This window comes from Lynx canadensis, chromosome C1, assembly GCF_007474595.2.
Source record: "Lynx canadensis isolate LIC74 chromosome C1, mLynCan4.pri.v2, whole genome shotgun sequence".
NCBI lineage: Eukaryota > Metazoa > Chordata > Mammalia > Carnivora > Felidae > Lynx > Lynx canadensis.
Genome location: NC_044310.1, coordinates 30,981,687 through 30,994,150, shown reverse-complemented (window position 1 = coordinate 30,994,150; position 12,464 = coordinate 30,981,687). Strand labels below are relative to the sequence as shown.

The following is a 12,464-nucleotide window of genomic DNA, read 5'->3' as shown; positions in this document are numbered from 1 at the left end:
ACTATTATAATTAGGCCTCCAGAAGTAACTACATAGGAAAAAGGAGGGAACACAGCAAGGTGATAATCATTGGTAAAGATGATAAGAGTAGGCATAGATTTTCCACTTCAATTTTCATATTATCTGTAATATGATATTTTAATCACAAAAGAACACGTGTGGCTATGTCTGTTCCACACATGGTGCAATGTTTTAATACAGAACACTTAATTTCTCAAAGTTAAAACGCTTTCTCTGTCCATTTAAAATAATACTCTTAACACAACCACTTTCTTTTCAACTTGATACTGTCTTCACTTAGCAAATATTAATTCTTGGCATATAAATCTTCACAAGGATATTTTAAAACTAAGTACATCAAAGAAAAAATTTTTGGAATAGATTTTCGGTAAACAGGAGGTATTTCCTCCCTAAGTGAAAACATTCCGTGATTAAAACGGGCTGTTTACATGGGCACAGTACAGCAGCAACATAATTATGAATGAACACTATCTTCATACGGCCACTCTTCCCTCCTCCCCCATCTTCTGGATTGTCTCAGATACTCTTTTCTGACCTTGTATGATTTCTTATCTTTTGGTACAATTAACAGAGCTAAGCAGACCATAGTTTTCTACAAATAAAAGGAGATGTGTGTGCTTTGGTTCCAAACTCTTTTTGATGATGCCATCCAAGCTGTGGCTATACACTGGGTTAATTCTTTCTTGAAATGGTTAGGATAAATTCCAGGTTCCTTTTCTGGATGACCACAAGTAAGAGTCCCTCACACTGAGTTCAGAAGGAATCATCTTTACCCAACTAAATGTATTACCTTGCACTTCCCTGCCTACATTGAAACTCACCTACACGTTGATGGCCCTTTTCACACAAACCCAAAACATCAATCTGGAGTATGTTCCAATTAGTTTGACTTTAAATTCCCTGGAAGGACTTAGAGCCCTGTGAAAATTTAAGTGATTTCACAGGCTAGTACAAACCCCATTAAAATGCAAAATTAGATAGATGATAGATAGATAGACAGATAGACAGACAGATAGACAGACAGACAGGGCTCATGCGTGCGAGAGCTGGAGAATCCCATACTCTCTTCTCTATACTTCTGCAGACAAAGAAATAGTCAATTATTCCTAAGCAAATTTACTGTAGAATCTTGTCAAAAGTTTTTTTAGGTCTAAATAATTATATTGGTTCTCCTTTAGCTGTCATTAGTCAGACCTATCTTCTTCTTCCAGAAACCATGCTGTATTCCTCCTGTATATTATACTTGCCCTAGCTGTCAGACATCGTATTTGATTCTAACCACATGCCTAGGATGGAAAGCGAGCTTGGCAACCAGAAGTCTCCTCCTAAAACCCTTCTCAGGAACAGGGTCCCACTGGCAATTAGCCCATCAACACACTGGAAATACATGCTGGCCAAACTGAAGAAAACTGGTGATTTCATTAATTTTGTTGATGTCATTTACAGAAAAAATGCATATATACACACACGTTTACACATATTATTGTTTGATCTAGTATGCCTAATATGTCCATTTGAAGAAACAATTTGGAAGTGGGAATCACTAACACCTAAATACAGATCAAGGCAAAGAACTCACTAATGATTTGCCCTATCTGTCCCTGATGCAGAAGTCTGCTCCATATTTCATGGTCTTGACTCAATAATTGGCTTTTTTCTACTTTTTAAAAATGGCTTTGGAGTATTTCAGTGGCTCTCTCAAATTCTTCCCTGGCCTGATTAATAAGCAAACTACTCATTATGAACAAAGCTTGATAACCAACCCTAAAGGCATTGATGTCCAAACTTCGGTCCATGTATTTCTTCTTCTCATATTTATCTCGAATAAATCCCTCGACAGCTCTGTAGAAGCTTATTAAGGATAAGTCAAACAAATCTTTCCCACAGTATGACTACAATAGGTCAATCTGTATTCAATGTAACGTTGTTCTCCCCTCTCCCTCCTGCCTGGTTTCTCCATATGGTTCCTGTTTCTTCACATGCAGTTTCCCCGACCAAAACCTTACAATGCCTCCTTCACCGTTACTGCCATTTCCTATGACTTTCCTTCAGGGTAATGATAGCAGCAAATGGGATATTCTTCATATGGACATCAGAGGAACCTGTGGCTCTTCTAGAATACTGGTACAGCAGTCAATTATCTATTTTAAAACCCTTAGGTCAATAGGCCTTAAACAAAGGCAACTGAGTGCCCTTAAAGCTATTAACTCTTGTGACCCACTACCAGATTCTGCTGCATATCTTTTGCAGGGCCCCAAATCTACATTTTAACAGGTTCCACCTGCACCCAACAAAAGGCAAACTCTAGCGAGACAGTGTACAAACCACATTTGAGAAGCACTGCCTTTAGGGGGTTTGGTGTTGTGAGTAGGGTGCTATCCCCTGTTGACAGGGGAAGAAGGTTATTGATTAGCTGGTCAGTAACAGTTAATTCTTTCACATAGGACACAGAAAAGGCATTTAAAAATGAATGGTAGTTTTACTGATTCAATACAGCACAGTAATCTACTCTTTTCAGCACACAATAGTTTCAGAGATGCCAAGACTATCAGAGATGTCACTTTGTGGGAGAATTCAGTGAACTACTGCAGTCTTAATTCTTGAATGAATCTTCCCCATGTGACAGCACCATTCCAACATCAGAAAGTACACATATGCTTTTTGTATGTGTTGGTGGCAGGAGAGAAGAAAGAAAGACTTTGTCTAAACCACATAGAGACGGCCCAGTCAGATCACGGGGCTTGAGTCTTGTGTGACTTTCCCCAAACACCAAAATACCACTCAGCCTTCTAAGTTGCTCCAAAAAAGATACGGGTCTATTTGAGGTCGCCGAAAAGTCTCAGGAAGATAGGCTTCATAGAGTCGGTTTGCCTTTCCATTCCCCATCTCTTGCATGCACTGCAATCAAAGAGATGGGGACACATGGAATGTCAGATGAGAAAAGAACTGGAAAACTCACCCAACTGCAGCATTTAACAACTGAAGGACCAACCAAACAATGGCAGAACCAAGATCTACGTGCATACCTGATTCCAGAACACCATTCTCTCCACTGCCAACCATTTGCTCCCATGGTTGTCGTTCCCACCCCCCTCCCCGAGTTCTTTTCTTGAAAGATTCATCTGACAAGATGCATTTAATTCAGTAATAATTCAAGATCCCATTTGAGGGCCCAAGACACATAACTACCAATCAAAATGTCTACTTGATAGGCAATAATCAGTACCGAGTCAGGCAGGCAATAATTGGGCAATAACTACAATTCTGAGTTTATACTATTAATTAATCTATTCAGCTTTATTACCAATAAATGTGTTTCCCATGAGGCCTTTGAAATAGATTCCTTAGCACTTGTGAGGGACAAATCCCAAGAGTTTTTAAATCTTCAAATTCCCAAATACCTCTATGGCATGTAATTTCCTCCATAAGATAAAATAAAGTGTAACTGAAAAATATAACTAATCTTTTAGACTTTTACTGAATCAATAAAAGCAGTCTAATTTCTAAAGCCATTTTCTGGTTAAGAATAACCTCTTATTTCTATTGCCAACTTTAGCAACTGTTTTCTTTAGATCCTTTCTCCCCCTCTCCACCCCCCAAAAAAGAAAAAACAATTTAATTACGTTTAAAAGTTTCAAAGCAGGAAGAAAATAGAGAACAATGAAGCCACATCATGGTGCAGATCTTAAGCCATCTAGTCTCACTAACTTAAGTATCTCATCCCCAGCCCACCAACCTAACAGCAAGCAAGATTTGCATAGACATTTTAGCAATAAAATATTGTAAGTCTAGAAATTGGAGGATGTGTGTGTGTGTGTGTGTGCGCGCGCGCGTGACTATCTAAAACTACAAATGTTAGATCTGCAAATGCCAGGGGTCTCATAAAATAATCCAAAGATCCCCCTTTATACCTTGGGGGTATACCCATGGGATCCTAGACCATAGACTATGTTTTGAAGAAAGTAAAATATAAGTAGAATAACTTGTATCTTAACTATAAAGATTACAAATTTCTCTATTAAGGTATAAGAATTTGACATACGTGTTTGACAACTAAATTTTCCTTTATTTTCACCTTTGTGCCCAGTCTGACTGAAATTCATCTGGAACTGCTCTTACATGGAAATATGAGAGCAGCTGACATACTGTTGGGCTATTTAAGTACCTGAATCTGTTCTTGAGTCCACTGGTCGAGGTTAACTGATTTTACCCTGGATATGTGCACCCCCAGATTCCTGTGGATTCCAGCACATCGAATGCAGATGAATACACCAATGTTCCAGGAGGCCCATCGTGGCCCTGTGAAGGTCGAGAACAGGGCATTAAAATACAAATTAAAACAACATTCAAGGCCCAAGCTGGAATATTTAGATTATCAGACATTTCTGCTAGAACATAAATGAGAGAATTGTTACCACAGTCACCTTTTTTTATTGATTTTGTTCACTTCTCCATGGATCGGCACTTTTTTTTTAAGTTTAGTTTAAATTTAAGGGTACAGTACAGTGTTTTTTTAGTACATTCACACAGTTGTGCAACCATCACCACTATTTAATTCCAAAGCATTTCAATTACCCAAAAAGAAATAAACTCCTTAACAGGCACTCTCCATTTCCTCTCAACTCCAACTCCTCCCGCCCCCCCCCGCCAGACCCCTGGCAACCACAAATCTCTTTCTGTCTCTATAGATCTGCCAATTCTGGATATATTATGTAAGTGGAATTATACAATATGTGGGCATTTGTGTATGGAGTGGCTTTGTACAGTGTCTGAGAACATGACTGTTAGAATGCAGAGTTACTATACTGTTACTTATATAAAAAATATCCCAGGGGAAAGTGCAAATTCATGTCACATTCTATTTAGTAGCTTACATGAATAACCTTCTCTCAAGAAACTTTTCAATGGTGGTGGGGCCTGGATTCAATTTTCCTACTAGGAAAAAAGATACAGACATGCCATGCCAGCCCAAGTCTCAACCTGAAATTTAAAACTTTATTATCTTCCCTTCCCCACCAGGCCTATAAAATATGCATCCTGATTAACTTAATAGCATCCTTTCCCTTCGAGCTGATGTCCCTACTTTACCCAACTACACAATTATCTCAATTCAAGATTGCCAAATAATAAAGATGCTTATTGCAATAAAAAAGAAATCTCAGATATAAATTTTAATAAAAAGAACTTGCCAACTTTGCTCATCCTAATAATCACTCTGGAAAATCATCAAACTCCTCTTTATAATTTTTATACAAGAAAGAAACAACTTGCTTTTATATGACACCCGCCAAAAAAATTACTGAAAGTCACTAATATTTCCTTCTCCGTCATTCCACTAGAAAAAATTTGCCACATAAAATAAGCACGCTATCCCAGTTAGAGGTTGCATTGAAGAGTGAAAAGACACCCACTGATTTTTTACAGAGATAAATGAGGCCTGTGTTTGGAAGAACCAAGGGCACCAGACTTCAATTCTGCCAGACACAATCACTTGGTTGGTCTGCAGGTTTTGACAGCAGGGTTAAAAAAAAAATTTTTTTTTAATGTTTATTTATTTTTGAGAGAGAGACAGAGTGCAAGCGGGGAAGGGTCAGAGAGAGAGGGAGACACAGAATCTGAAGCAGGTTCCAGGCTCTGAGCTGTCAGCACAGAGCCCATCATGGCTGGAACTCAAAAATCACGAGATCATGACCTGAGCCGAAGACGGATGCTTAACTGACTGAGCCACCCAGGCGCCCCTGACAGCAGTTTTAATGAAGCAATGCTAGAATCGTATGGCAGAAAATTATTCTTAGAAATCTGAATTCACCATTATTATAAATAAGAATGTAATTTCTTTATAGCATTCAGACATTCTGGCAAATACTACAAATGCAGAAAGCTCAAATCCTCCCTATAACCACCAGGTGGTGTTCTCTGCCTGAGATTTTATCCCAATAACGTCTTACTGCTGTTATCTTGATAGGCTCAGATTTATCTTCAGCCCCTTGAAACCCCTAGATTGATTTGCATAGTAGGTCTGCCATATAGTTAACACATACAAATCATTAACACACATCTTTCAGTGGCAGGGAGCTATATAAAAACAAAATGAAAAGCCTAAACAGATGTGAATGTGGTTTCTTAAGGGTGTGGTGTGTCTACTTTGGGCTATAGTTTTCATAAAGGAATTCAGATAAAATTTAAGTTATATAGGATTAAAAATGGGACCAAGGGTGCTTGGGTGGCTCAGTCAGTTGAGCATCTGGCTCTTGATTTTGGCTCAGGTAATGATCTAAGGGTGGTGAGATCAAGCCCTGCATCGACTTTGCACATGCACCCACTTTCTCTCTCAAAAAAAAAAAAACCAACAAAAAAAAAAAAGAAAAAAAAAAGAAAAAGAAAAGAAAAAGGGGGACCAAAAGCTAACATTTCATGTTTCTTTACCATTTTCTCTTTGCTCTAGATTCTAGAACTAATGACGAGATAGTTAAAATATATTTGTTTCCTAACACAATCAAAAGCCACAACACTAATTAAAAGTTAGCTGTGGAATGTTCTGCCATTTGCTTCCTGGCTCTAAGTCCAGAGGGTGATTCCCAATCATCTAAGTCACTGCCACTGCTGTGGACTTTCTCCAGCTCTCATTCTAGAGTACGTGAAGTCCTTTTGCCTCTGAGGAATACATTACCGAGACCTGATACTCTGGAGCCACTGACGAGGCCTCAGTACAGAGGCAATAATAATTAATGCAGGCAATAATATTTTCATGAGAGTCAGAGGACAGCCTCCTCTTCTCCCCTCCCACATCTCTCCATAACCTTTTCCCAATGAAATAGTAACAGTTCTAACTTGGCCACTCAGCATCCTTTAGTTTTCAGCCACTAGATTTACTAATCAATAACTGCATGCTCCATAAAAGATTATGAAATTGCAGAAGAGGAAAAGACAAAAGACAAATGTTACTTTATATGGCTGAAAATGTAGGGGAAAGGTGTTGTTATTAAAAGTACAATCTATACAGCCAGAAAAAACTTTGGTTTGAATGTCAGCTCCATCAATTATTAGCTGTGCAGCCTTCAGAGATATTTAAATTTTCTAAGCCTCAGTTTCTTCATCTGTAAAATGTGTATCTCACAGAATACAGACAGACAATATGAGAGAGCCCCACGTAATAAGATGGTACAGAATGAGATTTCCAGAACCCATCTCCCACTCATCTTCACTGTAAAGGCTGGTTAACTCATTCGTATACATATACGAACACTATGCCCCATCACAGAATGCTTCTTTTTAGACAGGAATATGAGTTCCAGTCCTAAAATGTTAGAACCAAAATTGACTGACTAAATACCCCAAAGAAGAAATCTACCCTGGATCCCATTTCAAATCTTCTAAAACACATGAAATTTTAACCAGCTTCATCTCCCTGAAAATATTCTTTGAAAATACGCTATCTAAACCCCCACCTATTCCCCTTCTCTGCTTGACTCCCCCACTCTGCCTTTGTGCCCACACATGTCTTCATGACACATACAAAGGCCCAAAACTGTCAACCTGACATGCTTGGATTCCACAGTACCTGGTACTGGTGCTACCAAGGCCTGCCTACTTAAATCTGGTAAACTTCATTGTTCGATACACATTGGTCATGGCAATGAAGGAGAAAATACAAAAGATACCACTCCGAAGTTGAAAATGGAGAGAGACTCTGAGAGGCAATGTTCCGAACTATTTTGAAAACAAACAAAATAGAAAAGCAATATAAATTGATAGTAATTAGCACAACACAAGAACAAGGTCATGGATAAGTGAACATATTCCACAGGTGCTTCACAGCAGACTCTGGAAGCATTAAACAGTGTTAAAATTAAATGCAATCACTCTGCAATAAGCAATCATGAAAATTTAAAAAGTATATGAATTTGGTTGATCTATCAAGAATTTGACTGTAGTTAGTACTAGCCCAGTATCAGGGAAATCTAGGTTTACACTGACTAGTGGCATGTGTTTTGACAAGTCTCTCTAGGGCTTATGTTTCCATTTGTAAAATGGAAAGCATGTAATTAAATACTATTTACGTTCAACTATTGGACAGTTTCTACATACCAACTACTGCTGCCCTGCTGTAAATTTCTTTTGCTGCTCCAACTTCCCCCACCACCAAGCTGCTAGCCTTAGTGGGTTCTGGGCTTGAGAAGTCAGCAGAGAGAAGAAAACTAGAATTACAGATAGCTTGAAGCTACTATTATAATAATTACAGCTTGTTGATCTCTAACCTATAGAGTTCCAAACAAATAAATATTGAGCAAAAGAAAAACACACTGAGTGCTTGGGTGGCTCAGTTGTTAAGCATCTGACTTGGGCTTAGGTCATGATCTCACGGTTCGTGAGTTCAAGTTCCACATCAGGTGAGCCCAAGCCCTACTTCAGGTGACCCACACTTCTCTCTCTCTGCCCCTCATGCGATTCTCTCTCTCTCTGCCTCCCACTTACTTGTGCCTCCCCCCCCAAAAAAGAAAAACACACTAATAAATTGATGGCTACCCATAGGGAGACTTGTCAGCATCATGGAACTGTTGAAAAGCTCTTCAACAGGAAGAGTCAAGGAAAAGAAAATCTCTTTCATCTTACTACATCCAAGCCCTGTTGAATCTACCCTGGAAACTCCCTGAATCTATCAATCTCTACCTAAACCTATAAGCATTCATTCTTGGAACATTATTTGCTGAGTACCTACTATGTGCCAAACACTCTGCCTACCTAAGTACTAGAGATACAAAGGCAGAGACAGTACAGATGAGATCCCCAGATTCAAAGAGCTCACAGACTAATTGGTCTCCAGCCTCCTACCAGAATAAACTTTCTTTTTAAAAAAAAATGTTTATTTATTTATTTTGAGAGAGTCCTTATTTTGAACATTCCTCCCCACCTCCTTGCAAATGAGCAGGGGAGGGGCAGAAGAGAGAGGGAGACGGAATGTGCTGTCAGCGCAGAGCCCGGACTGGGCTCTAAATCATGAACTGTGAGATCATGACCTGAGCCAAAATCAAGAGTTGGATGCTTAACGGACTGAGCCACCAGGCACCCCAGAATCTTTCTAAAACTTAAACCTGTACAGATCAGAAGCCCGAATATTAACTTTACACGTGTCTCATATATAGGTGTGAAAATGTAAACTGGTGCAAATTTTCTGAATGGCATATTCCAAACTGAGCTCTCAGTCTTGACACAAAACCTGCTCTTTCTCCATCCTTCTTAGGGTCTTAGTCAGTTACACCTCCACCCATTCAATTGCATCAGTCAGAAATGTACACCTTTCTCCTTCCATCCCCATATGTACATCATCACCAAGATCAAAATATCTCTCAGTTCAGTATCCCTTCTCTTCATCGGCAACCCTATTTCTCTAATACAAAGTTTCCAGACCGCCTGGACTGGTGCAATAACCTCCTGACACCTCCCCACTTTTATGTTCTCTTCTCCTCCAGCCCCAAACCAAAACCATTCTCCACAAAACAGCCAGCTTGAACTCTTAGAGAAGCAAAAGGGACCTTTTGTAAAGGACCATGTAAAACCCTTCTGTGAAAGGCTTCCCTCTCTCACTGTGGGATTAAACAACAAAATCCTTAACATGGTCTCCAAAGTCCACGTGATCTGGCCCGCGCCTACTTCCCCAGTCTGTCAACTCCAATACCAGTCTTCTTTCATTTCCTCAAAGCACCAATACATTCCTTACTTGGCTTTTGGCCTTTACACACTGACCCCACTGCCTAAAAAGCTCTCTCCCAACCACCATCTGCCACTTATAGCCTGGTCAACTCCTGTATCTATCAAAGATCTCAGCTGAAAAGTTTCTTCCTCAAAGGAACTCCTCGGCCTCCCAATCAAAACCAGAGAATAATCTCTCTTCCATCTTTTCTTCTGGTTTTTGCATTTTATTACAGACAGTGTCAAACACACAAAAGCAGAGTATAATTAACCACCACCTTCTGCAATTATCAACCTCTGGCCAATGTCTTTTCAGTTATACTCCCACACACTTTCCCTTTCTCCCAACCGTGGAACATTTTGAAGCAAATCTCAAATATTATACCATTTGATCTGTACATGATTTGGTGTAAGTCAGTAAAAGATAAGGACTTTTTAAAGATTATAAACCCTCATTTACCCTTTAGTTTCTTAAGCTGTACAACATTTTGTCATGTTTTTATTTGTGCAGCTGTGTACCACCTCTTTTCCACTAGACTGTAAGTGTCACAAGAGCAGACAGCAGATAATATTTTAATTTTAATATTTTAATATGTAAAATACCAAAAGATATTTTTTTCCGGGGAGTAGCGTTGTGAAATATCTATTTCCTTCTCTATATTTTTATGTACTTACTGAATGGTTTGCAATGAACCTGTGTTACTTCTGTAATGAGAAAGAACAGTACAGGTATTTTAAAAACAGCACAGCCACCCATGCCTCCTTATTGGCTGCAAGAGAGGTTGAAACTCTTTAACATGACAGATAAAGCCCTCTAAAAGCCTGTGCTTTATACATGCTGAGGAAATCATCATTCTGAAATTTGCCATGTGCTCACAAATGTTTGCTTACACCATTCTTCCTACCTGGAATGGCTTTCTTCTCATTCCCTGCTTCACAAACTTCAAATCCAGTCCAATGCCACCTCCTCTGTGAAGCTCTCTAATGGAATAAATCTTGACCTTATTTATGGCTAATAGTGTCTATGTACTTTGCTCTTCTAATACTCAATATCTTATTATAGCTAGTTGCTTACGGTCTCTCTTGCCCTAAATAGAATGTGAGCTCTAAACGGCAAGGACCACACGCCTTCATCATTTACCCCAAATACTTAGCACAATGCAAGCAACTAGTGTATCCAAAACTAATATTTTTTTAAATGAAGTCATCAATAAGACAAAAATAATATAATTTTTTTTTTCCTGTTTTGCAAAATGAAGGGAGATGTTTTCAAACACCTTAAAGGTGAAGCTACCACACAGAAAAGGGATTAAGTTACTTTGGTGAGGCTCCAAAGGCAGAGCTGGCACCAGTGAGTAGAAGTGGATTTTAGCACACTCTGGGGAAGAGTTCTGAAACAATTAAGGCTGTGTGAAAACAAATGCAGCCTATCCTGAAATGGCAGAATCCAGTTAAGTGCAGGTGTTCAAGCAGAGGCTGGATGATCATTTCTCAGGGACGGCAGAGACATGATCCCTGCATGATCTCTTCCACTATCACAGTTCTATTAGCTGATTTGTAGGTAACGGTGGGGTTCCTTCCTGCTTGGCATTCAATGGTTCTGAAGATGCAACATGAGATAATCAATTTATGAAGATGTTAAGGCTCGATGAACTTAAAGAACTGAGTCAAATTCAGTTCACGGAGCTTGTGACTGGCACTGAAAACTGGTGTGAATGTGATACACACGTGAGGAAGAAGCCAAATCAACAAACTCTGGTTTGAAAACAGGTTATTTCTCTTTGACTTGGCCTGTCATTAACTCCAACATGAAATTTGGGAGGCAAAGTGATGAAGATGCAGTGATTGTTTTAAGAACAATTCTAATGATAGTTACCTCATTTCCACTCACCATATCCCTTCACCCCCTGTTTCACTACGAAGAAGAATACACAGAAAAGCCAGTGCTTCTTGGAGAAATTAAGTAAGTCTGCTGAGAGGTATGTCTACCAGCCTATTTTCACCTATACAAGAGAGAATTCACTTAGTTCCTTGTTCCAAAATAACAATAAACAGTAACTTTGAACTTCTGTAAGCACGAACATTTTAAGGAACCAGCACATCAGAACAAGGGCTTACTCAATCAACCTCTGCTCTCAGAATGTTCTGCAAGAGAAGTTCCTTTCCATCTGGTCTCTCTTGCAAGAATGTTGTTTCCTTTTTTCAAAATGAGACACCATTCACATTCATATATTTGAAAGAAAAACGGAAGTTAAGCTTTTTAAATGTTTGAGACAAAGCAAATTGAAACATTTCTGAGACTGATTAGAGAATAAAGGTAACTACTACCCAAGAAATGTTAATTTGGGAAATCCGAGGTAGAAAGAACCTCAGAAGTCACTAAGCCTAAGCCCTCACTGAATGTGGGCAATCCTTCTTCAGGTGACCACCTGGGTCCTCCTTGAACAGCTCCAGTGCTAAGTCAGTTATATACCATTTCAAAAGACAGTCACTTTTACTGTCAGACGGCATTCATTATTAGAGATGCCTTATACTGAGTCCCGTTATTCTGCATTTCTATGTCCTGGTGCTACATCTACACTCCTCTCACATTTACATAAAATAACACGGTATGCAAGATAAAGACATGCAAGATATGGGGCGCCCGGGTGGCTCAGTCAGTTAAGCATCTGACTTCCGCTCAGGTCATGATCTCACAACTCATGAGTTCGAGCCCCATGTCAGGCTCTGTGCCGACAGCTCAGAGCCTGGAG

General features: G+C 39.3%; 1 protein-coding gene across 1 annotated transcript in view; it reads right to left on the bottom strand.

Moving 5' to 3' along the window:
• SMAP2 (small ArfGAP2) overlaps nucleotides 1–12,464 on the bottom strand; it is a 48,964-nt gene that overhangs the window by 11,964 nt on the left and 24,536 nt on the right. Inside the window, 3 exon segments of the mRNA XM_030327571.1 lie at nucleotides 1,785–1,863; nucleotides 2,834–2,919; nucleotides 4,187–4,320. Coding sequence (XP_030183431.1) covers nucleotides 1,785–1,863; nucleotides 2,834–2,919; nucleotides 4,187–4,320 — 299 coding nt within the window.